Source organism: Melanostigma gelatinosum (genome assembly GCF_949748355.1).
Source record: "Melanostigma gelatinosum genome assembly, chromosome: 14".
Taxonomy (NCBI): Eukaryota; Metazoa; Chordata; class Actinopteri; order Perciformes; family Zoarcidae; genus Melanostigma; species Melanostigma gelatinosum.
In genome coordinates, this window is record NC_136647.1 from 5,332,099 (window position 1) to 5,360,069 (window position 27,971).

Consider the following 27,971-nt stretch of genomic DNA (forward strand, 5'->3'; position numbering starts at 1 on the left):
CTCCTCCGTATTTCATGCACACACATGCAGTATGAAAGGGTCTTCCTTCTGCCTCCCTTTAATGACATCATTGCACCATGGCAGGTGTGAATCTGCAAATAAACAGATGGACATAACCCTTATACACTTTAAGGATTGTAGATTTCTCTCCATTTCACCCAAATTTGATTGTGTTTGTCATGTGTGCAAAACATAATTTGTATACCTAATGTAGTAACTCAGACTTTGGCCTGAGTGTTAATGTCTACCCTGGAGCACACACAGTGGGAGGAAATCGAATAAAGATATTTATCGGAGCAGTTGGAGTGTAAAAATGTAAGCAATGTATTTCAAAAGACAATAAACTGATGAATATAACCGATGGAGGGATGTGTAATTAGATACATTCATAATAAAGTTTATGATTTATGCACAAACCGGAACCTAATGTGATCTGATGTAATAAACAACATAGTAGCATTTTAACGTGCTTAACCTCACTTTGGGAAGAACATGGTGAAGGAGCTGCTGGCTTCCTGCACCTGTACTTCTCCTCATGTAAGTAGTCCTCTTTGAGTGATCTCCTTAAACAGAGTTCCCTTGGGTCCTTAAAAACCTGAAAAACAGTTGACCAATATTCCAGTGATGGAAAAAAGTCAAATGTTCTTGAAAAGCAATCAAAAATGATCCTAATCTCCTATTTTCCAACAAACTACTAATCTTTCTATCAGAGCTCCCCAAAACTGATCACATTGCCATCTGGAAGTTATGTGCCGGATCATATTATCGTTCAAAAGATAGTTTATGAATGAGAGTATTTAAAATGTTGTGATGTGAAAAGCTGAATCCCAAATCACGTCACATGGTAGCACAGGCAGGTTACACCTGAAAAAGAAAAGCCTTAGCTGCTGTTGCTATGGAGAAAAAGACAGTCAGAGGCACAAATTAAATTATTGCAGCTAAAAACAAAACATGAGTTAATCCAAAAAGCACCAAGAATCTGAAATTGTCAAATATTTGATTAGCTTCTTAAGTCAGAAAGTGCTGCGAGACAAACACACACATTGTTGGTTTTGGCTTCAGAAATGTGTTGTTGAAGACGCGTCCCGTGGTCTTATTCTGTGAGTCTAATGCAATCATCTGCACATAATTCCTGAATATAAACGTGCTGATCCCATGAGAGGAGTGAACTACAGAGAAGCGTCTGCATCACTATTGTTGGAGCGCTGCATTGATGAAGAGCCACTTCTGCCGACAGCGTCTCCTCAGAGAGAGAGAGACGTGAATATTTCAGCAGCCGCGGAGAGGAAACGCAGTTTGTTCATCCGCACTGTAAACCTCGGAGGGATCCATCTGCCTCCTCGCATCTCCAGCGGAGCACAGTCATGTTTGTGTGTTTGTGTGCGAGGTGTTTGCGAATGTGTGCGTAGACGTCTCTGAAAGCTACGCTGAGATGCAGAAAGCAGGATCATGAGCAGCCTGGAACACAACACCACTGATCCTTTCCTTAAGTAAAAGATCCTTTACTTAATTCACTCCTTTGCAATTAACGGTCATGCATTCAAAACACGACTTAGAGGTGCATAATTCAAAACTCTGAACGTTAATATAGAAGCAAGCAACACTTTACTTTGTAAAGAAATAGTGGTGCATCTCTCGCTTCCTGGCAGAGTTGCATTATAAGATCTCTGATTGCTTTATTTCACGAGCTGATTCATTTGTTAATATTCTCCCAGTTTGTGTATTTCGACAGCATGCTCCTTCCTGCTAGAGGACGGTGTAACAGAAGCATGGCTGGTGGAGTAATGCAGCCTCTTGTTCTGTGAGTGCAGGAGGAGGTCTGGCAGAGATCACGCTGACCTTTGACAGTGCCAGGGTGATGTACGGCTTCTGCAGCCTGAAGGAGCCCGCCGCCACTCTGCCACGATACATCCTCATCAACTGGGTGAGTCGCCGGGTCAGGGGGGGCATGACGCTACGCCAAACACTCCAGGAAACACACGCACACACACACACACACACACACACACACCGAAATGTCCTCAAAGGAATTAAAGGAGGATATTGGAGTCATTAAGGGTCACAGCACATTTTTAATGTAACCGTTTGTTTAACAAGGACACGCCGTGTCACCGACGGGAACGACCTGAAGCCAGGTTCTGTCTGTTCTGCTGCTGAGGCTGCAGCTCTGTGATTGGATGATGTTACGTTTCTCACACAGTTGCTGCTGCAGACGTGAAGTACTCTGTGTAATAAATCCTCTTGTTCTGCTGTTGAGTCTACTTTTATGATGCTTTTTGTGCTGTTGTTGATGTTTTAAACACTGTGATTGAGGTTTTAATTCAATTATTTGCTCGAGCATTGAGGTCTTGTTGTACCCCTCACAATGAAGAAAAACCATCAACACAGAAAACTGAACATTATGAACTTTGTCACGGTGTTATTTGTGACGGAACTTGACTTAATTGCATCAGATTGCACAGGTGCACCTAATAAAGTGGCCACTTGGTGTAAGATGCTGATGTCGCCACAAACAAGCAAAGAGAATAACAGCTCCTCCAACGTAAACACTGGCTCCACTTGCAGGCCATGACGGTTACAACATCTTCATTTGATTTGTTTTACTTTCTGTTTTTATGAGTTGTTCTGGTTTTACATGAAACACATACAACATCCTTTGTATGTCCATTATTTTAAGAAGGATCCCTCATCTGTTGCCACTTCTGACGTTTATGACATTTTTACTTTTAAAGTTTTTTTTAATCTGAATTGAGCGTCTCAGGACGGAGGGCGTCATTTTGTACCGACTGAAGAAGTCCTGTGTTGTTTTGAAAGCATTTGTTTACTTGTAGCATAGATATAGAAACAGGAACTATATTTACCAAATGCTTACTTCAACAGTGGGATTATTAATGAATATATTGCTGCTCGCTGTGTTTAAAGGGAATTTTGAAGTCAGTTTTAACAAATCATATTGATATTTTTTATTTTTATGAAAAGATCTGACACAAATAAGCAGTGTGTTCGCACCAAGACTTGTGATCAGACAACAAAAGGTGTTAAGTTCCATCATGTGGCTGAGGTTTATCAGGTGTCAGTCTCGTGGTTTTGTGTTTTGGAGAGCACAGATGTATTATGTGGTGATTTTACCAAGAGAGCAGATGTGGCTGTGATGAACGTTACAGAGACCGAACTGACCAAACGGAGACGAGTCGCCGCACATGTAACCGAGCCGGAGACGTTTGTCCACCAATGAATTCACGATGTAAAGGAAATGTAACCTGAAGAAACGCATCACTTGTGATGTTGGAGCTCATTCCACCGAACTGAGAGCCTCCAACAGAGTGTGTTAATAGCATTTAAACACAGTCTGAGTTCATCCGAGAGCCGCAAGATGAATGTTTTACTGCCTCAACCTGACAACAGCAGGAGCGCCCTGAGCGACTTCATCTGCATAATGAGAGAGCGCTGAGAGAAATAGAGAGAAGTGCAGAAAGAGACGGAGAGAGGTGGAATCAAACAATCTGCTCTCCTAGAAACAAAGTTCATATGCGACTAATTTCTTTTGCCAGTTACAGGATTATGTTCAGAAGCAATGATTTTCCATGTAAAGTATCCTTTAAATCATCTTTATGTTTGCAATAACAATTATATCTCAAAAGAAATGTAATGAAAGGTTTGTTAACGAATTTGGCAAGTCTCATATTTGCTGATGTTTACTGATCAAATATTTCATTTCCTTTCCTACATTATTGTAATGTCTATAGCCCCGTCCGTGCTGGATGTATTTCTCTAGGGGGAGGTGGGTGTGAATTACCTCTTGTTTTTCAACGATTTTTAATCAGCTCAGTGTGAAATTTGGCTTTTGTGTGAAAATGGAGGAAGTAGAAAATGTTTTTGACGATTTGATCTGATTGAAAACAAATGAACACCAACAACGTGGATGGGTTTACATCGGCGACGTACGTGTGCGTCTCATGACGGTCGCCTCGTTGCGTCGGTATCCTACACCGAGGGCCACGGAAAGGGAAATAAAGAGACTGAGGAGTCCGTCATAATGTGACACAGCAACACTAACAGCCCAAAGAGCACCGGACCAAAGTAAACCGGGCTGAAATGGACCAGATATCAACTCAAATGTATCGAAAGTGAACAGAAATACACCATAAAATACATCCAGCATTACCAAAATGTATCAAACAGTCTTAAATATACTGCAAAACCATTCAAGTTATCTCTCTTACGCTCTCTCTTTCAGTCAGACACACGCAGACGAACACACTGACAGATAAAGTGGATAAATACTGATATTGAGAGATAAATTGCCACGAGTTGCTCGCTCTCTGTAATTGCAGCTTATTGCGTTTGTATTGTGTTGGTCTGACTGAGCCGTGATTACTGAAAGACATCCGGTCTGTTGTCGTAATGTAAGCTGTTACAATAAGCCAACATGACCACGGCTGAACAAAAGGCCCTGATGAGACCAGAACGAGGGGAAAGAAACACAAGATGTTGCTGGTGCTGTTGAGCTTTTTCTGCGTCACGCTTTAAGTTCACCATCTCTCCTCCTCTTCTTTCTTCCCCCCCCCCCCCCCCCCCCCCTTTCCCTCCATCCTTTCTTCTGTCTCCCGCTCAGGTCGGGGAAGACGTGCCGGATGCCAGGAAGTGTGCCTGTGCCAGCCACGTGGCCACAATCGCAGACTTCTTACAGGTCAGACCCTCCATGGTACTGAAACATTTTCCTAAATGAATTCTCTTGCAACAGTTGTACAAATGATCTTTTTAACGTGTTTCAACATGTGTTTTATTGAAATAATGGGTTTCAGAGCGCAGGGCTCCCGTTGACTTTCAGAGTGCTGAAAGAAAGAAAAACTCAAGCAGCGTCAAAGAAATGAATGACGTTCACGCAACAGGGGCAAATTATTCACTCCTGAGAATCAAAGTATTTAAGTTGAAAGTGCTGTTGCGTGTACTTATAATTTAGCTATTTTCATTCTTTAATAATGACCACAATGCAGGAAGCAAAGTCTCTGAAACTCATTTTTCAGTGAGACGACCCAGAAAGGTGCGACAGGCTGAACCTGTGTGGCTCTTTAATCTTCACCTGTGGTTCAGTCTGAACCCGACTGTCCCGTCGAGATCACCTGAACATCTCTAGCAGTCGTCGTTTCTGAGGTTTAACTGAAACCTGCAAGTTTAACTGAGGTCATGAAGTTCAGTAGAAAGACAGATTTCTCATTTTATTAAACATTTTAACTCAACATGCTCGACTACCGACAGAGGGTTACTACGATGTTTGATCTAATGCAGCCCATCTGCAGTGATACTGGTTGTTTTACTACGATGTTTGATCTAATGCAGCCCATCTGCAGTGATACTGGTTGTTTTACTACGATGTTTGATCTAATGCAGCCCATCTGCAGTGATACTGGTTGTTTTACTACGATGTTTGATCTAATGCAGCCCATCTGCAGTGATACTGGTTATTTTACTACGATGTTTGATCTAATGCAGCCCATCTGCAGTGATACTGGTTATTTTACTACGATGTTAGATTTAATGCAGCCCATCTGCAGTGATACTGGTTGTTTTACTACGATGTTTGATCTAATGCAGCCCATCTGCAGTGATACTGGTTGTTTTACTACGATGTTTGATCTAATGCAGCCCATCTGCAGTGATACTGGTTGTTTTACTACGATGTTTGATCTAATGCAGCCCATCTGCAGTGATACTGGTTGTTTTACTACGATGTTTGATCTAATGCAGCCCATCTGCAGTGATACTGGTTATTTTACTACGATGTTTGATCTAATGCAGCCCATCTGCAGTGATACTGGTTGTTTTACTCCGATGTTTGATCTAATGCAGCCCATCTGCAGTGATACTGGTTGTTTTACTACGATGTTTGATCTAATGCAGCCCATCTGCAGTGATACTGGTTGTTTTGTATAATCTGCTTTAGTTCTGTGTCACACACTGAATGTTTGAATGTTCATCTGTTTTCAATCAACTCTCTGTGGGAAAAGAAGCTCCAGCACATGAAACCTGTAGGAGGATCGTGTGTGTGTGTGTGTGTGTGTGTGTGTGTCAAACCGTTTATTCACAAGTGCACACCTGGCTGAGTGAGTGTGTAGTTTTGCATTTGATGAGTACACAAAAAGATCTACATAAAATAGAGGTGACACTTTATTTATCTCTATGTATTATGTATCTGTGTGTGTTTGTGTTCATAACAGCCTGTGTGTGTATGTGTGTGTTCATGACTGTGTGTGCGTGTGTGTTAATACCAGCCAGTGTGTGCGTGTGTTCTGTAGTGTCATTATTCTAAGTGGCAGTTCTCGCTCCCACACAGCATTGACTTCATCACACCAACGAGGCTTTCAATGGTCCTTTTAGGGACACACACACACACACACACACACACACACACACACACACACACACACACACACACACACACACACACACACAGTCACAAAAGTCTTTCTTGACACTAGTATACACCACTGTATTGATTTATATTACTGTACAATATACTTTACAAGACATTCTATCATATTAAATAAATAGAATAAAATCTAGTAAGACTCATTGAATACAATTAGAGTTGATTGATCAATGAAATGGCTTTATTGGCACGACTATAATCTGACAGTGTTGACAAAGCACCGTATAAATGTGCATGAATTAGTTTACATATATTGACCGCAGAAAAAGTTAAATTGGAAAGAATAAATAAACAAAGCAGAAGTTCACTGTGTGTGATGATTCCCGATGAAGAATGTTGATGATGACAGACACAAATTGTATTTGCGATCCTCATTTTGACGCCTCGTCTTATGACTTTGTCTTCAGGGAGTGGAGGTCACCGTCAACGCCAGCAGTCTGGACGACATCGACCCGTCAGCCATCGGGCAGCGGCTGACCAACGGCACGGTGGTGGTGGCGGCCAGTCCGGTCCTGAGCCGCCTGAAAACCCGAGAGGAAGAGCACGCAGACGTGGTACGAAGACAGACTCTGCATCTTAAAGGACCGCCCAGTCTAAGATCTGCCTCATCAGTCAGAGTAGTCTGATCATACACGAAGGTTGTGAGGAAGAACTAACAGAGCTGGACTTTGTGATTTGTTATTTCCTGACATATTAAGTGTATTTGAACACTTTGGGATTTCTAGCGAGGAGTTTCTAGAGAGGAGTTTATAAAGAGTTGACACTGAGCGTGTCACATGGGTGACTTCGTGTCTTTGTAGGGAGCAGTAACAACACCTCTCACATGAACACACACAGTCAGTAACATTCACAGACACACTGTTCCCCTGGCTGTTCGTCTGACTGAAGGAAGCCAACCTTTGTCTGTCCCTCTCCCCCGACGCAGGGCACAGTGTACGAGAAGACCAATGCAGAGGTGGAGATGAAGAAAATCAATAGGGAGGAGTTTTGGGAGCAGGCCAAGGTAAGTGGGAAGGGAAGAGAAGGAAATTATGGGAGGGAAGGAAAGAAACCTTTTAATCATGCATCATTAGTAAAACAATCATAAATCAAAGCATGAGTCTGATTTAATACAACTATCCGTTGTAATAACATTGTACTCACCAGCACTTTATTTGGAACGAGAAGTGAGTGTGGTCGTAAAGTTGATGAGGAAAACGCTGTGCTTGCGTTTCGATTTTGCTGCCAGATCTCAGCCGCTGACCTGTTGTTTTCACAGATAAACCACAAACAAAAGTACAAAAATTGGACCCAACTTTAAATAAGTCCGAGGGCATCCATTTACATTGGTAAAGACAGTGTAAATGCTAGTGCAGCAGTTTTTAGGAATCCTTCCTTTAGAAACATTCACCAGGAGTTTATCCTCATTAGCTGAGTTTTAAAGTTTCATTTTTGTAAAAACTTAGACGAGAAGGTTGATATCACTCTCAGACATGAGTCTGTGTCTGAGGAGTGTTGAATAAATAAAGCTGATGTGAATCCCCGTTGTGTTCGGGAGGAGCAGAGTGGAAGTGAAGGAGTCAAACACTGCTGCGTCCTCCAGCTGTGTTGCCTTCAGCGCGCTTCAAACTAAATGTGAAAAGACAGCGTGCTTCTTCACAGCTTCACAAACTGCAGATGTGAAATAAATGACTCAACCTGTCGACCGACGGGCAGCGAGGCGACGACGCCCTTCTGAATGTCTTCCTTTTGCTGTGTTTGCTCTCCAGCGTGAAGAGGAGGTGAGGAAGGAGGAGGAGAAGAAGAAGGTGGCGGAGGAGCGGCAGCGCTTCGACGAGGAGCGAATGGAGCTGGAGAGGAAAGAGCAGGAGAGCCGGGAGCAGAGGTACTGCGAGAGGGAGAGGCAGATCGAGGAGCACAGGTGAGGAACAGCATCGTGCTCTGAATTCTAGAAAATCTATTTCAGGATCAACATCTGCAGAGGAAGTCCTCCACAGAGCCGGTGCCCCGCTTCATAAAAGCAGCGCTGCGCCTCAAAGACGCAAATGACTGATCTTCATCTCCTCTGGCTAAAAAGACACTTTCCTGATATATATCTTCTCTGTTATTTATGATCTCTAAAAGAGAAACGATGACATAATGACACCTACAGCAGAGGATCTGCATATTCATGAAACTTATAGGAAGAGTCAGTGCTGCATTTTAGGTTTGATATGACTTTAAGAGGCACGTCTGCGTCGAGCAGCAGCTGAATCATCGACAGCCGGTATCTCCCGAACTAAGCAACTCGCACCAAAACAATCTAGTTTGATAAACAGCACCACAGGTAAGAGGAAAGAGCTGTGTTTTTGATTATGGGTGAACTGTGCCTTTGATTATGCAAAGTTACTTTTCGGGTGTGTAAAGTGTTGCCTGATCTGTGTGTTCATGTGTGTGCGAGCAGGAAGAAGTTGCTGGAGGAGGAAAAGTCCAAAGAGAGGTTGCGGAGCCAGACCACCATAGTGAGTTCCTGTAACCTTAAATCACTCTGCTGCTGGTCATCATCATGGAATCACAAGATTCTACTTCTACATGAATCATCTTACTCCTGGAGACTTGCTTCATGCCGTTAGAAGTGTTCAGGCTCCTTGTATGCTGGTGTGTTTCCGTTTCTTTTCCCTCTTCCCACCGAAGCATCACTTTCCTTCCCAAAAGGCCGTGAACACTTGAACGCCTCTGGTTTTTGTCACGCAGCGACACAAAAACGAAATGAATTTGTCTGACAGTGGGGTTTGTGTTTGAAGGGAGTGATTATACGCTGTGTGTGATTTCCCAAAAATGTCAAGTCTGGCAGTGAGTGTATTCAGTCCATCAGTGTGTGTGTGTGTGTGTGTGTGTGTGTGTGTGTGTGTGTGTGTGTGTGTGTGTGTGTGGTTTTTCTCATCTTGCAATCAGCTGACCGCTGCAGCACAGCTGTGATATTTCAGCTAATCTCCTGAACATCTTGATCTCTGTCCTTGTGGCAAGTTCTCACACGCAGAGCAGTTACGTTGCCTTGCTCAAGAGAATTTAGGCGTTGTTTGTTACTGATGGGGGGGGGGGGGGGGGGGAGAGTCTTTAAAAGCATTGAATGAGGTTTTTACTTTTTGGATTACAGTTTTGCAGCTCGTTCATTTTTTCTTTTTGCATCTTAAATTTGTATTCTTCCTCTCTGCAGGCAGCAGAGCCGAGCCTCGAGGACCTCAACCTGGACAAGAAGGAGACTGAGGTGGAGGTGAGCGACGTTACTCTTTCATCAGACATTAGACATGTATTAAACCTATTTTAAGAGTTATAGATTTGTTAGATTAGAATGTATTCTATGAACTATTATACTGCAGGTTTTATATCAGCATAGTTTAAATGGTGAGGATCAATATGAATGTATTCCCTTAGTAAACATATTGAATTAAGCTCAATGAATCATTTCAGAATCTGTAGTTCTTTGCTTTATTTGCTCAACATGAACTGAACAGGATCCAGAGAGTCTGTGTTTATCCGTGTGTTTCCAGGAGGCGAAGGCCATCATCGCTCAGCGGTCAGAAAACCCTCGCGAGTTTTTCAAGCTGAAGGAGAGAGCCATGACCATCAGCGTCGACACCTCACCCGTCTCCATCCACAGGACCGGTAAGCACTTTCAAACTCACCTCACACTCGTCTTCTACGTGGGTCCACTTCGTCCTCGTGTGAACCTCTGAACCACAAAGTAAAAACAACATACCAACGAGTAGAGAGGACTTATGTAAGTTAACTCTGAAGTCTGAGGCTGTGACCCATTGAGAAGTTTATTCTCATTCATTTTTGTGAAAACATTCTCGTGGAACATAAAGAAAACAAGCACGATTAACTGCGCTGACGAACAAAATCACATAAATCAGGAAAGCTGTGCTCGTCTTTCCATCGATGGTCTTAATCCAGGACAGTAAAAAACTGTTGCCTCCAACAAGTGCATTTACTCAAGTTCTGTGGTTAAAAATTGCACTTGAGTATTTCCATTTGATGGTACTTTATACTTGTACTTCAATATATTTCAGAGGGAAATATATTCATTACTTTCTTTCCTGTTATTTAGTTAGAAAACATGGTATTCTTACATTATGAAGCACTAAACTACTAATCTACTCAGTAGTAGATCATGTTTAATGTGCTCAACATTGACAAAGTGCATTTTAAATGACTTTAAATATTATATTCTAGAATAATATAACACTGTGAAAGGAAGTATTCTGCATCATGGCTACTTTTCTTTTCATACATTTTACTGGTAATACTTTGATAGAAACGATAGTAACATTTTGAATCAGTACTTGTACTTGGAATGGAGTATTTGTAGGTTGTGATATTTCTGGATCTGCGTACTTCTTTCACACCACTGAGTACAAGTTCCTGACATTTGTACTGGCGGGTGTGAAGGTTCATTGCATCTGAATCATCATGTGTCAAGTTCAACGTGTCATTTATCACGTTCGACATCTCCTCAGCTGCTGTTTCCTTCGAGCCAGACCTCGAAACTGTCGTTCACAGAGATGCACATTTTCCCCCAAAAAAACTTCATGTAGCAGAAAGAGGAAAAAGCTTTAAGTTCACATCTGGAACCGCAGCACGAAGGAGCCGGACGCTGTAAAAAGCAGCAGCCGATCCCTCTCCTGTCACTGTTGGATGGCTGCTGTTGAGCCTTGGGGCACATTTGGACACCTTACCTTTTGTTTTTATGCAATTTTAATTTGCATTGTTGTATGTTGTTTGTGTGCAGCCTTTGTGTTCTGTCATGACCCGGCTTCAAACACAGAGTCAAAATCTCAGTGGCAAGGATGTAATGTCCAGCGGGGAACATGTCCCCCTCACTTTTTCTGATATATTTACGGTTTCACAACGACTTTCTCACTAAAATGCCTCCGGTGTGTCTTCTGAGCAGAGAGGAGTTGCTCAAATGATTTCATTCAGTAAGTCCTAACCAGACTTTTTTCTTCACAATGTGTTGATTTTCAACAAGCAAATAATCAAGACATTCGCGTCGTCTAAACACCAACAGTTATTCAGTTTTCAGTGACTTTCCTTCTCTGGGATTCATTATTGTGAAATCTGCTGCTTCAATGGAGCACAAATGGAAGTTTGACACCTGAGGATAAAACAAAGTGCGTCAGCATTTCATTTCTGCCTAACTGCATGCTTGCTCCTGCCAGTTTGTTTGAAGTCACACTAACGACTTTTCTTTCTCTCTCTCTCTTCTTTCTTTCTGTTTTTTCATTGCGGGTTTTCTTCATCCACCTCTTCACTCATTTGACCTCACGTTTGTGTTCACCATCTCCATTCCTTCTTTCTCATTTCACTCCTTCATTCATTTGTTCACCCACTCCTCCGCTCTTTGATTTCTCCGTTTTGTGATATTCATCCTCTGGCACCTTTCTCTTTCTTCTTCATGGGTTTTCACGGGCCTTTCCCACAATCCTCTCTGCTTCGTCCTTTTTCCTCTGGGGGTGAACTTCTTGTGTCTTGACTCTGAGTTCTTCTGTCTTCCTTCTACTCTCCCTCCCTCTCCTGCTTTTTGTCTGTCCTGTCTCACTGTCTCGTCCGTCTTCCCTCACACCTCTCTGTCCTGGTGCTTCGCTTCGTGTCCCTGTTACATGTTTGTGTGTGTTTGAATCTTCGTGTGTGTGTGTGTGGCTTTGTGTCGTCTCGACCGCCAGGCCGCTTGGACAGCCCGTTCTTGAAGCAGCAGCACAGTCTCAGCAGCCCCAGTCCGACTCCCCCATCCCGGGGCCTGTCGCCCCTCCGCACCCCGCCACACAAACGGACGCAGCCCGCCGCTGCAGCCGGTAGGTACAGCACATAACCGATAAACAGCAGAAGAAGGAGACAGATGGATCCCTCCCCAATCCCCTCCACAGATATGGAGGCTGAAGCAAAACTGCATGTGAATTGAAAATGTGAGAGCTTAAGAAGATGCATTTACATGCACACTAATGTCCAAATGATTCGTCTTCTTCTGGTAAGACGATGCCTCTCAGACCAACACGCTTTATCTCATTTTTAAGTCCACGTGCATTTTCATGATTTCAGTTGTAGCTCCTCATCTTCGTAGACCCTCCACGTAGCACACACACACTTTCACACCCCACACATCTGCCCACCAGCCCTGAAAACCTCCTCCCGCTGAGTTCCCCCTCTAGCCCTGCCCTCCGTTCCCCAACACTGACTGAACACTTTCATCTCCAAATAACTTCTTTAGGTTACAGTTTAAAGTAGCTCATTCTCATATTGTCTCGTTATCTATTTTGAAGGATAAGTCGGTTGATTTTATATTTTTCTTCTTGTCAACAAATCCCATAAAAAGACCCCAAACCAACAATGACTATACCTACAAACACATATTGTGTGTGCCTGATATCTCCTTCCTTTGTGCTATAGAGCTCCACAACTATTAAGCCCAATCAGCCACACTGTTTCACAGAGACATGTTCCTTCATTACCGTAAATAATACTCATCATAGCACCAAATGTTGACTAATCCGCTGCTGAAAATAGTCCCTAACCAATGCACTGTTTCCTACAAACTACTTAAAAATGTAGTGACCAGCTGTTGTAGTCTGCTCTTTTTTAATTAAACTACTTTAGTGAGTTGTTTTTAAAGATTTGCGTCTTCAGTGGCAACCAATGGGTTTGGATTTGAGAGACACCGACAGGAAGTCAGACAGGATTGAGAGGCGGACTCATGTTGGTTTTGGTCTTTTCATTGTTAATGACAATAAGACAAATGTAAAATAATGCCATGATTTTCCTTTAAGCGCAGATATTTCAACATCTATCAATTTCACTTTTTGTGAGTATGTTCAATGGTAGCTTATAAGCTTATCAAACACAAAATAACAATGGCGCAAAATTATCCTTCAAAGGAAAGTCAGAAAAGGCAACTAAAGTTGCTGTTTTTGTTCAAAACCACACACCAAAGACCTACTATTTGTAGCATGGATGCTAACAGTGTCTGCACTGTGTTCGACCTCCTGGACATTAAAAACAAGCCCTTTTTGAGCATGACATATTTTTATATGTAATAATAAGCTGGGCACACAAGCATTTCACGCACTAGATAATGAAATAGCCTACTTAAACCTAAACTTTATGGCTGAAACCCATAAAGCTGTTTGTCGGTTTGTGTTATAGATGTGGAGTCTGTCGTCTTCATCCTTTAGATGTCATCCAGTCAGCTGCTGATGTTGAATTATTTTTGTAAATGTTTTTTTCTGATGTTTTCTGATTCTAAATCAGCAACAAGGTCATTTTTACTTCTCACAGGGAGCGAGAGAGAGCTGTTACTTTAACTCCAGAATCTCACTGGTTTTCTATCACCTCCCTTCTCTTCTGATCCTCAATCTCACGCCTCTTCTGATCCTGGATCTGTGCACACACACTCAAACACACACTCCTCCTGCGGCTTTAAATCCTGACCGACTGACCAAACTGTGAGTGTTTGTGTGTGAATGTGACGCCGTCGAGCCGTCCGTCAGTCGCCACCGTTGTTTGTTGGCCTTTTGACTGAATATGGACCTTTGCCCTCTGACCTCTGTGAAGTTGATCTAGATGTCGTTCTGTTTAAAGACCATAATGGTGATGTGTGTTTTAGCCCATTAACTACAAGCACAAAACACCTGCCAATGTTTTTACATGTTTTCCTTTAAGAAACATCCAAGACTTCAATTTACAAAATATGCAGTTAAAAAATCTGTTATAATATTTGACTGTTTCTTGCATTACAATTTCAGCCGTTTAGCAGCCGGGTGCAAATTACTAAAACATTTTCTAAATTCCCAAAATGCATCAACCAAGAAGAGTTTCCAATCTTTTTTTTCAAAACAATTTTTTACAATTGTGGTATCCAACTGTGCAGATGGTTTTGGGGTATTTCTTTTGTCCAGGTTTTGAGATATCTTTCTGCCTTCGCACTAATACGATGGAAAGATGTTGCATTTGTCCTGGACAACAACAAAAAAGAAACAAACTCTCTGCATCAACTTTCTAAAGCTAAGTTGGAAAATGTGTTGCTTTAAAAACATATGAAATGCTCTGGAACATGAGCAGCAACAATGTAGCTACTGGGCAAAATCATGCAGACCACCTTTGTTATCTGCAGTGTGTGTTATTGCATGTCTGTAGGCGCTGTGATGGCAGATGTTATGCTGGGTGGGCAAAGAACCGGTTCATCCCTGTCCCTCGTGACAGCTGACAACAAAGAAAGTTCTCTGTCATCAATCCTTCTTTTAATGTGAAAGGGTATTGACAATCTATCGGTAAAAGATCAATTTCTTTTTCCACTACTTCCAGCAATTAGCCTGGATCCCGCAGAGTCTTCCGAGGGTTTTAACCACGAGTTGAACTGGAGAACCCACCATGCTAGTCCCCGCTTTGTCATTTTAACGAGGTCACACATCTCGGTCAGACCTTTGTTTCCAGTCAAAGTGACACCGTTGTTTTCTCATCTGTGTCTTATCGTGTTCGTGGTCCTCTGGGAAATCTTGTTCTGGTTTCTGAACAGGACGTCTGACTCCAACTAGCATGAAATCACCGCAAACATCTGAGAGAAAGTGACGTTTTTATCGTGGAAGTGATTCCCTAGACTCTCGCTGTGTTGATGTTTGTCACAATGAGTTATGTGTTCCTCGATGTGTCGTCAGCATTGTGACTGTGACTCACCCGCAATGTGTCCGTATGCATCGATGGCTTAACAATGAATGTTCAGAGGATACCTGATGGCTGTTTAATGACTTGCTGGATTGTACTGATTGTGTCTTGGGTTTTGGTGACAACTAACCTGGAATATGCCACTGTCCTATTTACCGGTACCGATACTTCCTCCGTCTGTGTGACATGTCCAATGTGTGCTGTAGGCGTCTATTGACAAGTGTCACATGGTAACTCGCCCTGTGGTTGTTGCGCTTGTCTTACATTGCGATTCTGCTAAAGACGGGGTTGCCAAGTCTCAAACGGCAATTAGAACTTAACAGAAAGTACAGCTGAGGCCGATGGAAATGTCATTAGTTTTACAGATATTTTGTCATAAACCAAGGTGTGTGACAAATTTAAATTACGATAGATGAATAGCCAGAGGATCACCAGTGTCATGAGGATATATCCTGAGGGGAACTTGCATGTCTGTACCGAATGTCATGGCAATCAATCCAATAGCTCTCGAGTCATTTCACTCAAACCCACAAATGTGCACCTCATAGTGGCGCGAGGAGAAAAGTCAGGATTCACCAAAGTCTTCAGTAAACATCCTCTGGGGACAATGAGTGTCTCTACCAGAATTTGTCCCAATACGTTTTGTAGATTATGAAATATTTAACTGGATATTTAAAATGTAAAAAAGACTCTAGATGAAAAGTCAGGGGATCAACAAAGTCATTAGTGTTCAACCTCTGGTCACCATAACTTTCTGAACCAAATTCCATGGCAATCCATTTGATGGTTGTTGAAATATTTCAGTCTGGATCAACGTGTTGAACCAGCCGACTGATCTGCAGACTGACATCTCTAGCGCCAAGCTGCTAGAATAAAATGCTAAAAAATACAACTTTGAATGCGATTATAGTCCTTCAGACAGCTTGGTGTCACCAACTCGAGTCACAAAGAGTCTGATTAGCTCAGTGACTGTGTCTGTTTGCTGGTCCTGTGATGGAACAAGTGATGTGATTGCTGTGATTTTGTCTGCTGCTGGATGCGTTGAAGTAACACAGGATATGATTGGAGGTCAGATCACTAAATATCTGCCTCTTATCTTATTTGATTCAAGATAAATCAACAAAGAAAACGTTCAGTCGACTTTCTAAAAGCAGATTGATGTTCATTATTCCAAATTCTGGTATATTTTGACAAAATAAACCACCAGTCGTGGCGTTTCAGTTCAGCATTCTGTGTTACAGATGTTCAACACATCTGGTTTATGAGTGCAATCATGTTACTGAGGGACAATTTTGGTGAATATTGTTTTGCTCTGTGCCTTTTTCGATGTTGCTGTGCCATTCTGTGCCTCTAGGGGACGATGACGATGAAGCAAGCACAGAGCGCAACATGGCCGCCGCGTCGCCCGTTCCTAAATTAGTCACCCCGTCCATCAAAGAGGACTTGTGCAGGGAGGAGGAGGAGGACTGCACAGACGAGTGGGGTAAGAGTGAAGTCAATATTGAAATAAAGTCACTGAGATGCTGCTGAAGCAAAGGTTCGATGCATCCTTCAACTGAATGTCCTGTTGAGGTAGATGTTTACACATCTTTTCATCTGCAAATCAACTCGTGGCTGTGTTAAGACAAAATATAGGGATTCAATTGGTGTTCTGCTTTTTTTTTGTCCAGCAGATTCGGTGCCAAAAGAGGAGCAGACGCCGTCGGTGCAGGAGTCGACACCCACCAAGCCCGTGCAGAGCGTCGCCCCGCAGGCCCGCGACTCCTCCAGCTTCTCTGTGTGGGAGTCCGGGACGGACAGCCTGGTCAACCTGTGGGACAGCAACTCCGACCTTCCCCCCAACCACTCCCAGACCTCCCAGACCTCCCAGTCCTCCAATCTGGTGGACCTGATGGGTGACGTTGGTGTTCCACCCGGCACTAGCGGCAAGCCTCAGCCCCTCCTCAGCTTCGCCGAGATGATGGACGGGACCTACTGCTCGGCCACCGGCGCCGAGGACGACCCCGCCAGTCTTGTGGACGTGATGGGCTCCGACCAGATGACCCTCAGCTACCAGCATGCACTGCAGCATGCATCTGGGGAAAAGAAGGAGCTGGTCGATGGACAGCGGCTGATGACCAATGGGGAGACGCTGCTGAAAGAAGGGACTCAGGTCAGAAAGTTTATTAATGATCATGCCGCCCTTTTGTGAAGATGTTTTCTGTCTTTTTCTCTGTTAATGGTTTTATTTCTCCTTCTATTTGTCCGACGCTTCTTATAGGCGAGTGAGGGCTACTTCAGCCAATCACAGGAGGAAGAATTTGGCCAATCAGAAGAGTCCTCGGCTAAACCTGCGCCTGTCTTTTATAACAAGCCACCAGGTGAGATACTTGTCTGATGATGAATTACTTTTAACTCTTAAATATTCTAAAGTAACAATCAACCCCAGGGTTGGCTAAATATAAGCAACACCTCTGTCTGATGTGCAGCACTATCATACCAGAAAATAATCAGTCAAATATGTTTTTGTGTGATCAGAGATTGACATTACGTGCTGGGACACGGACCCCGTGGTTGACGATGATGACGACTAACCAGTCAATCAGACACCACCACCAAGAGGACCAAGAGGAAGTAGGAAGTGCGCTTCATGAAGAAACTGTTTTTTTTTTTCTTTTTCTAAAAAACAAAACACAAACAAACAAAAAAAAAAGTAACAATAATAACGAATCTTGCATCAAAATTACTTCTGTATTATCTTTTAGAGGAAAACAAAACAGTAGCCAACAGAAGAAGAAAGACGGGGTTTGAGTTATCTTTAAAGATGGTTTGAAGGCTCAGTTCTGGGCTTTTTTCTGTGTTTGTTATTTTATTTATTTGTTTTTTTTCTTCTTTTTTCTTTGCTATGCAGATGTAATAGCTGGGAATGGGAGGGGGGGGGGGCTTTTATTTTGTGTAAATGATTTATTACACGTTAACGTAGTGCACTGCTGCATATTAGAGACAATGAAGCCCAGTGTGTGACAGACACACCTGGTCTGTAGAGCTTTAATAACACCCTATAAAACTAATACAGTGGATCATCACAGCTGCCATGTATATCTTCACTCTCTGATTCTTCTCTTACCTCTTTTTCACCTCCCTCCTCCCTGCTGCCTTCCGCCAAAAATATTCGCCTCTGCAAGTCAGTTAATCTTGTATTTAGCCCTCACTTTAATCAGAAACAGGTGAAACATGTTATTTATTGTGGCGTATCTGAACAGCTGATGGGACCCTGAAGAAATCTATCCAGTCAAATCGTGGCTCCGTTTTCGTTCTTTTTTTCGCTGCTTTTGTATGATTTTAAGACTGAATTCAAGATTAAATGGCTTGTAAATCTGGTTGCTTTTTTCCGGTGCACTTTGATTTCCGTTTCTGCCTCCTCGTAGGTCAACTGCAGCTTCTCAATCAAACCTTCCCCTCTGGTTCGATAAAAATCATCCTTTTTATCCCACTTATATATTTACACAGCAAAAGAAAAAAGCTCTTCATCTGATCTAGATGAATATAATGTAGATATTTTTCCAGTTTTGTAGGAGAGTTTGGCTTTAAGATAATAAACACATTCAGCTAGTGCACAGCAGAAAAAAAAGTAATGAATCCTTTGTATGATTCTTCTGAACGGTCTCCAAAAGCTAAAAACAGGACTTTTTCACCAGGCCCTTCATGATGTGGGTATTTTTGGACCGCAGTGAGCACAGCTCCTGTTCAGAGTTGAGGAGGTTTGGGAGGCAGGACGCCTGCCTTTTCCAAATTTTTCAAAAGAACAATTTTTTAATGTTATTTTCTGGCAGTCAGGCCTTATTGTTCCACTCAGACGGAGGCTGAGTTAGATGCTGGATGACAGAGGGAGGATGGGATGAAACAGCTGGAAGCAAACTTGGGCCACACGGTGTTTGCAAATACTATTTTCATGACTTTGTTTTCATCTGCATGGAGAACCAGATGTTCATGATTGATCACAGCGCTACTGTCCTGATTTGATCGAGTCAAGTAAGCTGTCAAATCGAGTCAATCGTATTTGTAGATACCAGTTTATCTATGGATCACAGCCCGCATCGACAGGAAGAACAATTACATCAGTCAATAACCCCTTTAAATCTACATATGTGAGTAATTTATGACGATATAAAAGAGAGTCCTTCCCAGCTGGGATTAAATTTAACATAACTCAGCCTCTTCTGCTTCCACTCTTAAGTTCCTCAATTTTATAGAAAGTGCAATAATCACCTGACCGCCCCCTTCTAAGGCCTCTGTAAAGTTAGAAGGAATGCCACCATCAAAGGGTGACTTTATCATTTCTGTAGCACCTAAACAGGATGAAGTCATCTCTGAACGTCTTTCTGCAGAGATCCAGAGGGCTCAGCGGCCCGAGCTGATGAGCAGAAACTCAAGTAGAAGAAGAGTAGCCTGTGAAAAAATCGATAAAAGTTGCTCGGCCAACATATCGGCATTGTGATCGTGCGACAATAATTGAAGATTTTAAAACGTCGGTCACTCCAAGCAGCGTCAAACAAAAGCTAAACTTCTCAATCCCTCTCTGACCCACGTCTGCTGCCCGACTGCTTTTGTTCTGTGCCATGCAAAAAAAACAAAGTACCATTATGTATTTTATTTTTTATTGATGCAATATTTAGTTGCCCTGAAAACTGGAGTGTGAGGTGGGGCGGGCTGAGACGGGAGGTGTGCGTGTTTTTAATACCTGTCAAAGTGTGCTAGAATTGATTTTCAGGACCTTTTTGAATATTAGCAACAACATTGTTAGTTTTTTTTTTTTTGCTGTAAATTCCTGTAGAAAATAAAAACTCCTAGGCAATAATAACACGTGTATGTGTGTGTACAGCACCTGGATACTTTGTGTGTGTTCTTTAGATGAGTTTTGTCGCTCGCTCGGGTGTTTTTGGGGACCTGGTTTGATTTATACCTCTGCATCCTAAATGATCAGGTGACAGGAGGAGAACGTGCTCGCATCCAACATCCGCCTCATTTTATTAAATCCTGTAAAATTAGTGAATAAATACGCAACTCTTGAATTCATTTTTGTACCATCATTCATTTCGTTGTTTGCAGATTAAAAGAAATCTAGAAATAGTAAAAAAAACTTTTTGCACTCTATATAAATAAAGACAATAGGCAGGAATAAACATAATTGTAATACATAATGGAATATCCAAGAAATACAGAGACAACAGCTAATCACAATAATATAATAAAAATATCATTAAAAAAAGAGAAATAATGACAAATCCTATCACTTCGGATGATGCAGTCCCATACATCGTTATAAATTAAGTAAATTAATGAATATCTTTTCCCCAGATTTAACTTCTTCTAGATGGAATCCATGAATGTGGAGAGAGAGAAAAGGTCAAATAATAAAAAGGAAACATGGAAACAGCTTGAGCTCCTGGTAAGTTTTGGTATTGATGATTGTTGCATTTGTGGACCAATTAAAGAAGGAAAGTCAGCTGAGCAAAGGACCCCGAAACATGTCTGATTAGAGAGATTGTAAATATGCTCCAAAACACGCAGAACAATCATTTTTGTAATCATTGTTTTGCTTCATATTCACTTCAATGCAATTCGACTTCCTTTTATAGTGGAGGAACTTGAGTTTATACCACTTCTGTCGTAGTTTGCACTGTTAGAACCGTTAGCTATGAGCTGCCAGCGCCCTGTCGACATGTTGAGAGGCAATCAAAATGTGGCATAGTTACAAAATGTTGCGATCAAAGACGGTCTATTTATGGAAGATATGCATATTGTATGCATGTATAAAAACATGGAGTTTTCAAGCTTTCAGAATCAGTAACCAACTGTTTGTTGTCCAAACTTTGTACTAGTATTTTATTTTAACAATACATTTGTACAAATATGGTAAATGTACAATGAGTTGGGTTCAAATGATCCAGGATCATTTCCTCCTCAGTCTACAGTAACTATGATTGGGATCCCTGGACACAAGAAATTCAGAGCTTTCCAAAACATCTAAATGCACCTTGACTCGAAAGACACAGCGATAGGGAAACAAAGCAATCGAACCTCACATTTTAAAGTCAAACTGGTTCAAAGCTATCTTCTTGACAAAACATTTCTTCGAGGCACATGTTATATTCTCCAAAAATAGCAGATTTGTGTTGCATGCAGTGCTACAGTAAAGTAGGGGCTGCTGGGAAGTGAGATTGGGCCTGAGGGAGAAGAAGCAGCCTGACTGCCTTGTACTGGTGTGAGCTCTGGATGTTCGTGGCCACCTGGCGGCTATATTGACTCAATTACACCAACAAGCATTCATCATTCGTTTCAGCTTGCTTCGACAAATCTAACTGATTGTGGACCCCCTCCAATTATCTGCCTGTATAGCATGGAGCGCTTCAGTCATATGAATATTAATCAATCCTATTTGTGTTTTATTACTATTTCAATGTGTTTTGGCAGAATTGTGTTTGTAACAGCGATATGGAAATAAATAATGTTTTGAAGTGAAACTCCCTGTTAACAGTCAATATGTAAACATAGCCAAAACATGGTAATAATGACAATATTGCCTTTGAAATTTAGATGACTAGGCGGCGATGCAAATCTTATTTTTCCCTTTATTGCTTCTCCATTTCTCTGAAATGGTAATGTAAATAGGTTTACAATGGAATCATATAACCTTGCTTCTTATATTCAAAAGGAGACCAGACATTTTCATGGAAGCGTTTTGGTTCCTGATTCACTTTCGGTACATTCATTGAGGTGATTTTTGGGATAAAAAGGGCAGCATAAGATGTCAGCAAATGCCCCAAAAACAGCACATTTTTACATTCAAGTGACAAAACCCTCTACCGGTCGTAGGAATTATGGCTCTTGTCCATCAGGAACAAAAGGAGGAAGTCAGGTGACGTTGTTATGGAGCCAAAAAGTAGGTTAATGGATGGAACAGCAAAACAACTGCTCTTCATTTCACGTTCCCAACCAACAATCAACATTGGTTTCTTTTAACCACGAACAGTCCCCAACATTAACCACACGGTTATTATTGTCAGCATGAAGATTTGGGTCTTCATTTCAGACCACAAGGTTTCCTAATCATGATGCTTTTGTGTCTAATTCTGACCAAACCTTACCCGTCCAGGATGATAAAAGGGTTTATTTCTGCAGCTGAGGTTTGTAACCATTGTCCTGTCGAGGAGGGCTTCAGATGAGAACATACTCGAGTGTGTCGTTCTGAAGGGCAGATATGAATGATGCATTTAGTCGTTTCATTTGGAGGACTTGTTTGGAGGACACTTATTGGAAACATCACGACTCCAAGAAAAAAATCTGGCTGCTCGGTCGGAACAAATTTCTAGTTGAGATCCAAAACATGTTCTCATTGAAGTGTGTACAGATTGTAAAGCCGTCTGAGGCTAAAATAAATTAATTTAATTACAGGCTTCGTTACTCAAAGAACGAATGAGCTCATTTAAAGCTACACATGCTCACTGATTGGACCAGAGGTATAAGACATGCACTAACATTACATTAAACATACGTTAAACGTTAGATGATCTGAATAGTTCCTGTAGTTGACATGTCTACCACTAGATGGCGCCGTTGTATTTCCTCTCCACTGCAGCTCTGAGAGGACCTTTGTCCTTTTCCTGTTCTCCTCTTCTGCTGTTTCATCCCCATCTCAAGAAACAAATAACAGTTTCGTCATAATCTGTAATCTCTGTGGCACTTTTCCCTTCTGTTGATGTTTGGAATACATTTCCCAGGGTGCAATTCTCCCAAACATGACTTCAGACAGACTGGTTTTTTCCTGTCTTACCTGCCAGGAAGGTCAAAATCCAACCAGAGAGAGGGAAAAGATAACCATTTAAATAGGATATGTTCCTTCAGCACATAGCTGCAGCACTCATGTCTCACAGTTTTGCATGAAGACGGTCGTCTTTAAATAACTCCAGTTAGCCAAACTCTCCCTCCGTTCACCATGACAACGACCGTGAGGTCTATTAAATCGGATCTTTTCTATTTGTCATTCATCATCATGGCATGATTACCAGGTTCAGCTGCAGCCCTTCAGTTCAGCTTTAAGGTCCCACATTATTCCCGCTTCATGATTTTGAAACCGACCAGAATGGATTTCTTAAATTGAATGATTTTACACATTATAGCGTCTTCACCCTTCATCAACTCGTTTTAAGATCCTTTTTATGATATGAGATGGTTTTATTATGACGTATTTGACGTGTCATTGCGTGCTAAATTACTCTGGGTTCACAAGAAATCTTAGTCTTGTATGTTGTTATATTCACAAACAAAAAAAGTGTATTTTTATCATATTCACTCCCCATGAAGTCCTGAAAGACGTTGTTTTATTCCAAATAAATCCTCTTTGGGGACTTGATGAAAGTAAACCTGCTGATTGGAGGTTTTCCAGGTCAGAAGCTCTAAACTGGGCAGACTGGAGGCAATAAGGAACCAGTAGGCCTTCCTCACAGAAGACACTTTGACTCGTCATAGCAGGAAAATCACATGTGTTACTAATAACACTAACGATGTCTCCGCTCTCATTAAGTGTTCAAGTGAGTGTGACGGTGAACCTGCATGTACAACACAACCCTGGATTCAAAGCAGCTGGATTGAAACCAGCCAACATTACTTTGATTATTTACACCCGAGCTCTTTTCCCCGTGACGAGTCACTGAATGTCGTCTGTGACAAAGGCCTGCAATGACTGCAGTGTATCTAAAAACACCTGCACTGATTTAAAACATTTGATTTCAACATCTCTCCTCGCGTCTCTGCTTTGAGCAATGAAGGTGAAAATAAGTGTATTTTCATGTAAAATAGCTTTGACTTGTTTTATTCATCCTTGTACTGAGCTAAATCTTTTCCAGGCGTTTGTCCCTGTGTATTTTGCATTTGAATCAGGCATTTAAACAGATGTATGAGAGGGAAGGCCAGTTTTCCTCTTAGCCGCTTGTTGCAGTGGTTGAGAGGGAAGACTGTAATTTGGCTGACGGATATTAATACTCCAGAGGTCGTCCAATCAATCGGTCCGGCCACTTGTTGAGCAGCCTCGATCACTTATTAATCAGTGGAAATGAGCTGTGATTACGCTCTGTGACTGTGATGCTCTACATCAAGGCTGCAGGTTATTTTCCACCTCGTTTCCTTCGGTACGGCTTCAGAGAAACGAGCTGCTGTGGGGTTTGACAGGAAAAACAGGACCATAGAAAAACGATGTTGGTTGTTGTTGGATGTTGGTTTTGACCTACAGGTTCCTGAGGGGACGTTCTTTTTATTCCACATTAAATGTTTGATTCGAGGAAAGATAACATCGAGAAACAAAAAGGGGATTACAAGGCTCGACTGAAAGGCTGTGCACCCGCTCTGCTGCCTTGTATCTGAGGTTTACCTGAGAATCTTCAAACTCTGCAGCTTTAACAGTGACTGAACATGTCCCCTATCACCCCCTTACACCAGAACTACATCTCCCCATCCATCACCCATTAAAACATGGACAACTTGTCCCCATCTCCCGGGTCCTTTTGTCTATTCATGCTTCTTTCTTTTCATTGTCTTTTTTTCTGACTGCTTCTTACGTGCTCTTTTCTTCAATAAGTACAGGATCTTCTGTGACATGCTGATTGTACTGTATGTCTTTACTTCAAAATCCTCCAAACCTGCCCAGATGTTCTCTTCGGTTTCTTTTTTTGTGGGATTTGATTTGTGGGATTCTCATATCACACTGAAAAGAAACACTCAATGCCACAACGTTAACGTCGTGAAACGATGGACACACACCTACCTGCTCAAGGTTAGAAATAAGATTATGGTTTCTGTTGAAATAATGTCACAGCCGTCACAACGCAACTACTATCAATCGATTTTTTTAAACACCCTCAGTGGACTTCAATAACGGCGGCACTGAATGAAGGTCGGAGGAAAGGAGAATGTTCACCTTAACTCACCTTCACAGGTGTGTTTCTCTCTCTGCTGCTCATAACGAGATGGATGAAAGGAAGCAGCAGCTGTGTTCTTCTGCGTTTGTGTGACGCTGCAGACAGTTTTCAACCTTTCTGTTAAAACGTCTCCCAGTGGCAGCAGGAGGAGCCACGCTGGGTGTCAAACTCTCGGATTGTTGCCAAGGAAACTTTGTCTTTGTCATCAAGGTTGTGACCTTTTTGAATAAATAAATGTCCCTCTGTCAGCTATGAGGATGCTACTTCACACCTCAGATTTTATAAACTTCTACTCCCACAGGCATGAATAGAAACTTTGAATGAAATACAAAACACTGCATGTGATTAAGGCCTTTAATATCACAGGCATGAGACCGCTGCTTAGAAAAGGTGAGATATATATATAATTGCACTACTGCTGTCAGTACAAACCTGTGACAAAAAAAATGAAGATGTAAGAGTGAAATATACTACTCTGCATATCAAAACAATAGATGTGGCAAATTTGAACATCAAAAGACTTTTTCTCTGCCTACAAAGCAGTTTCCTTTCAGCTGGAAAAGGATACCCAATTTAAGGGTGGTCCGATCCTTTGTGCTTGTTAAAACCCCAATTTCTTTTCCTACACGAGTTAAATACAGAAGACGTGACACCTGTGCTTGTGGAGGCTTTCCAGTTGTTTAAAGGCACATTCGTCACACGTAGACAGAAAGTAACTTTCCCAACATCTCTCGGTTTCATCAATGATAAATTCATACCCTGCATTAGTAATGAGCCCTTTTCACAGCAGCCATTGTGACGCGCCGTAGCAGAGTACACACAGGTGTAACTGATCCCATTGATTATGGTCCGTTGTGTTCAGTCACAGCCAGCATGCACAACACCAGGGCCATAATTAATGTTACTAACTAATGACACCTGTGTTTACCCTGCCATGACATGCCAAAATGGCTGCTGTGAAAAGAGGCCGATTCATCATTTCATTGTACATCTTTCATCAACATTTTGGAAAGAATTCACAGACGTCGAAGTCCATTGAACAGAATTAAAACGGAATCATGTTAGAAGCTTCATTTATACATTTTGTGATAATCTGAGTTACGATGAATAACAACATGCTCGACTAGTGGGGTGTTTATCAAATCGCTAGAGAGCACATCTGTAGCTGTGGAAGCAGTATTGAACGGCCGCTCTCTCTCTCTCTCTCTCTCTTTATGTAACCTCGCAGGCTGAATCATCATCATCATCATCATCATTAAGCTGTTTGTCTTGTGCACGTCTTGAGGATGAGACGCTCGTCTTCACTTGCGCAATCCATTTCTCAGTTTTCTCGAGGCCAAGAAACATTTCGTGTGAAGGTGTGAACATGTCATGTTTGATCATCTGTAAATCATCAGCCTGGAGGGACTGGTTTGATGACCGACATTGACAGCTTCTTGCAGCTCCTGTCATGTATTTTTAACATGTTTTTTTTAATATATCAGGCAGATCTGAGTACATAACTCAATCTGAACTGGGTTTCTGTAATTCTATATGAATGGGATTGAACTCAACAGGACACAAGAATAGTCTGACATTGTGACCGTTAATAAGAGCAGCTTGTGTTTGCAGCCCAGTGTCTGTAGGATTTATGTTCCCATTGGATGCCCAACGCCAACGTTCAGTGCCAGAAGGAGTGTGGCCCCTTTGCAGCACAGTGCAAATTAAACCTTACTTTTTTTTTTTGACTGACAAAGACTTACGTCCTCATGTGCCCTTTCGAGGCCTGTGTCCTCGCATGTCTGGTTGTGTGAAACTTCCTCTGACACCAAGCGTCTCAGATATCTTTCCTCTCGGGGGCGAGCAGATGTTTGTCCGAAATAAGAGATAATAAAGCTGTGGAAGACGTCAATACTTGCGCAGAGCTGATTTGCCTTCCTGATTTCATGGAATGACCTTCGTACCAGAACAAGCTGTTACAGTTCTTCCAGGTTTTGTGAAGATTAGATGATTTTTACATCGGCCTCGAGTGAATTGTTCTAACAACATGCATGTAGGCTATAGATTACCCAGAAGCAAATGCTAAAGCACATAAACACACAGAATAGAAGATGGAAGGATAAAAATGCTTAAAAGAACAACAAATGCTCAAGAAAATGTCATTTTCTGAACAAAAGTATATTATACTTGTAACCTACTGCCAATCACGACTCGTTTTACTTTGCATTTTATGATCATAATGCGCTGCAGCGTTATTATTGAGGCTCTCCACCTTGATGGAAGTCAGAGTTGGAAATGATTATGATCATTTAAAACCATTGTTGACATTATTTGCGGCAGCAGGGAATCAGGGAGAGGATGTTGACATTTAAATAAACTGCTGCAGTCGTCGCTCTCAGTCGAACTCGGCTTTGAATCTTAAAATGTGATGATCGTAATCGTAGATCTGTTTGAAGGGTGAATCAACACAGATTCAGATGCTGTTGGTTAAAAAAGCCGCTGCTGCACTACACTCGTTGCTTCACCTCAGGCCACATAATTAATGATGTGAAGCAGGTGTTTAACTTTTCACAGCTGATGCGACACCACTGATTCAGGCGTCCTCTGGATGTGCATGTGTGTGTGACAGCTCTTTGCACAAGGTGATAGGATGAAGTCAAAGCTGTACATGATCAGCTTTTAAGCCAAGAAAGTTCTGGATTTTGCAGGTGAGCCAGTAGGAAACATTGACAGGCTCAATGGCTTTTACGAATTAACTCTTGAATATTTGATACAGAATGTAACGGCCACGCACAAAAACGCACAACTCCACAATGTTAGATGTGAAACTGAAGTACCAGATATCATGGCATGGTTGAAATGTAGAACCGTAAAATAAAAATCTAGTCAAATTTCCAGAGCAGCAGGGCGATGTTGAGTATTTGATTTTCCACTAA

The 27,971-nt window shown here is 41.9% G+C and overlaps 1 protein-coding gene across 4 annotated transcripts in view; it reads left to right on the plus strand.

Moving 5' to 3' along the window:
- The window catches only part of dbn1 (drebrin 1), a 74,997-nt gene extending 54,843 nt beyond the window's left edge, over positions 1–20,154 (plus strand). The window contains exons 3-14 of one of the 4 annotated variants that reach the window (XM_079283149.1): positions 1,812–1,924; positions 4,616–4,705; positions 6,838–6,984; positions 7,356–7,433; positions 8,179–8,330; positions 8,853–8,910; positions 9,606–9,662; positions 9,940–10,054; positions 16,458–16,586; positions 16,774–17,255; positions 17,364–17,463; positions 17,621–20,154. In XM_079283149.1, coding sequence (XP_079139275.1) covers positions 1,812–1,924; positions 4,616–4,705; positions 6,838–6,984; positions 7,356–7,433; positions 8,179–8,330; positions 8,853–8,910; positions 9,606–9,662; positions 9,940–10,054; positions 16,458–16,586; positions 16,774–17,255; positions 17,364–17,463; positions 17,621–17,676 — 1,577 coding nt within the window. In that variant the 3' untranslated portion in view covers positions 17,677–20,154. The remainder of the gene's footprint in view (positions 1–1,811; positions 1,925–4,615; positions 4,706–6,837; positions 6,985–7,355; positions 7,434–8,178; positions 8,331–8,852; positions 8,911–9,605; positions 9,663–9,939; positions 10,055–16,457; positions 16,587–16,773; positions 17,256–17,363; positions 17,464–17,620) is intronic. The other 3 variants (XM_079283150.1, XM_079283151.1, XM_079283152.1) reach the window with 3 other exon arrangements.
- Positions 20,155–27,971: the final 7,817 nt, after the last annotated feature.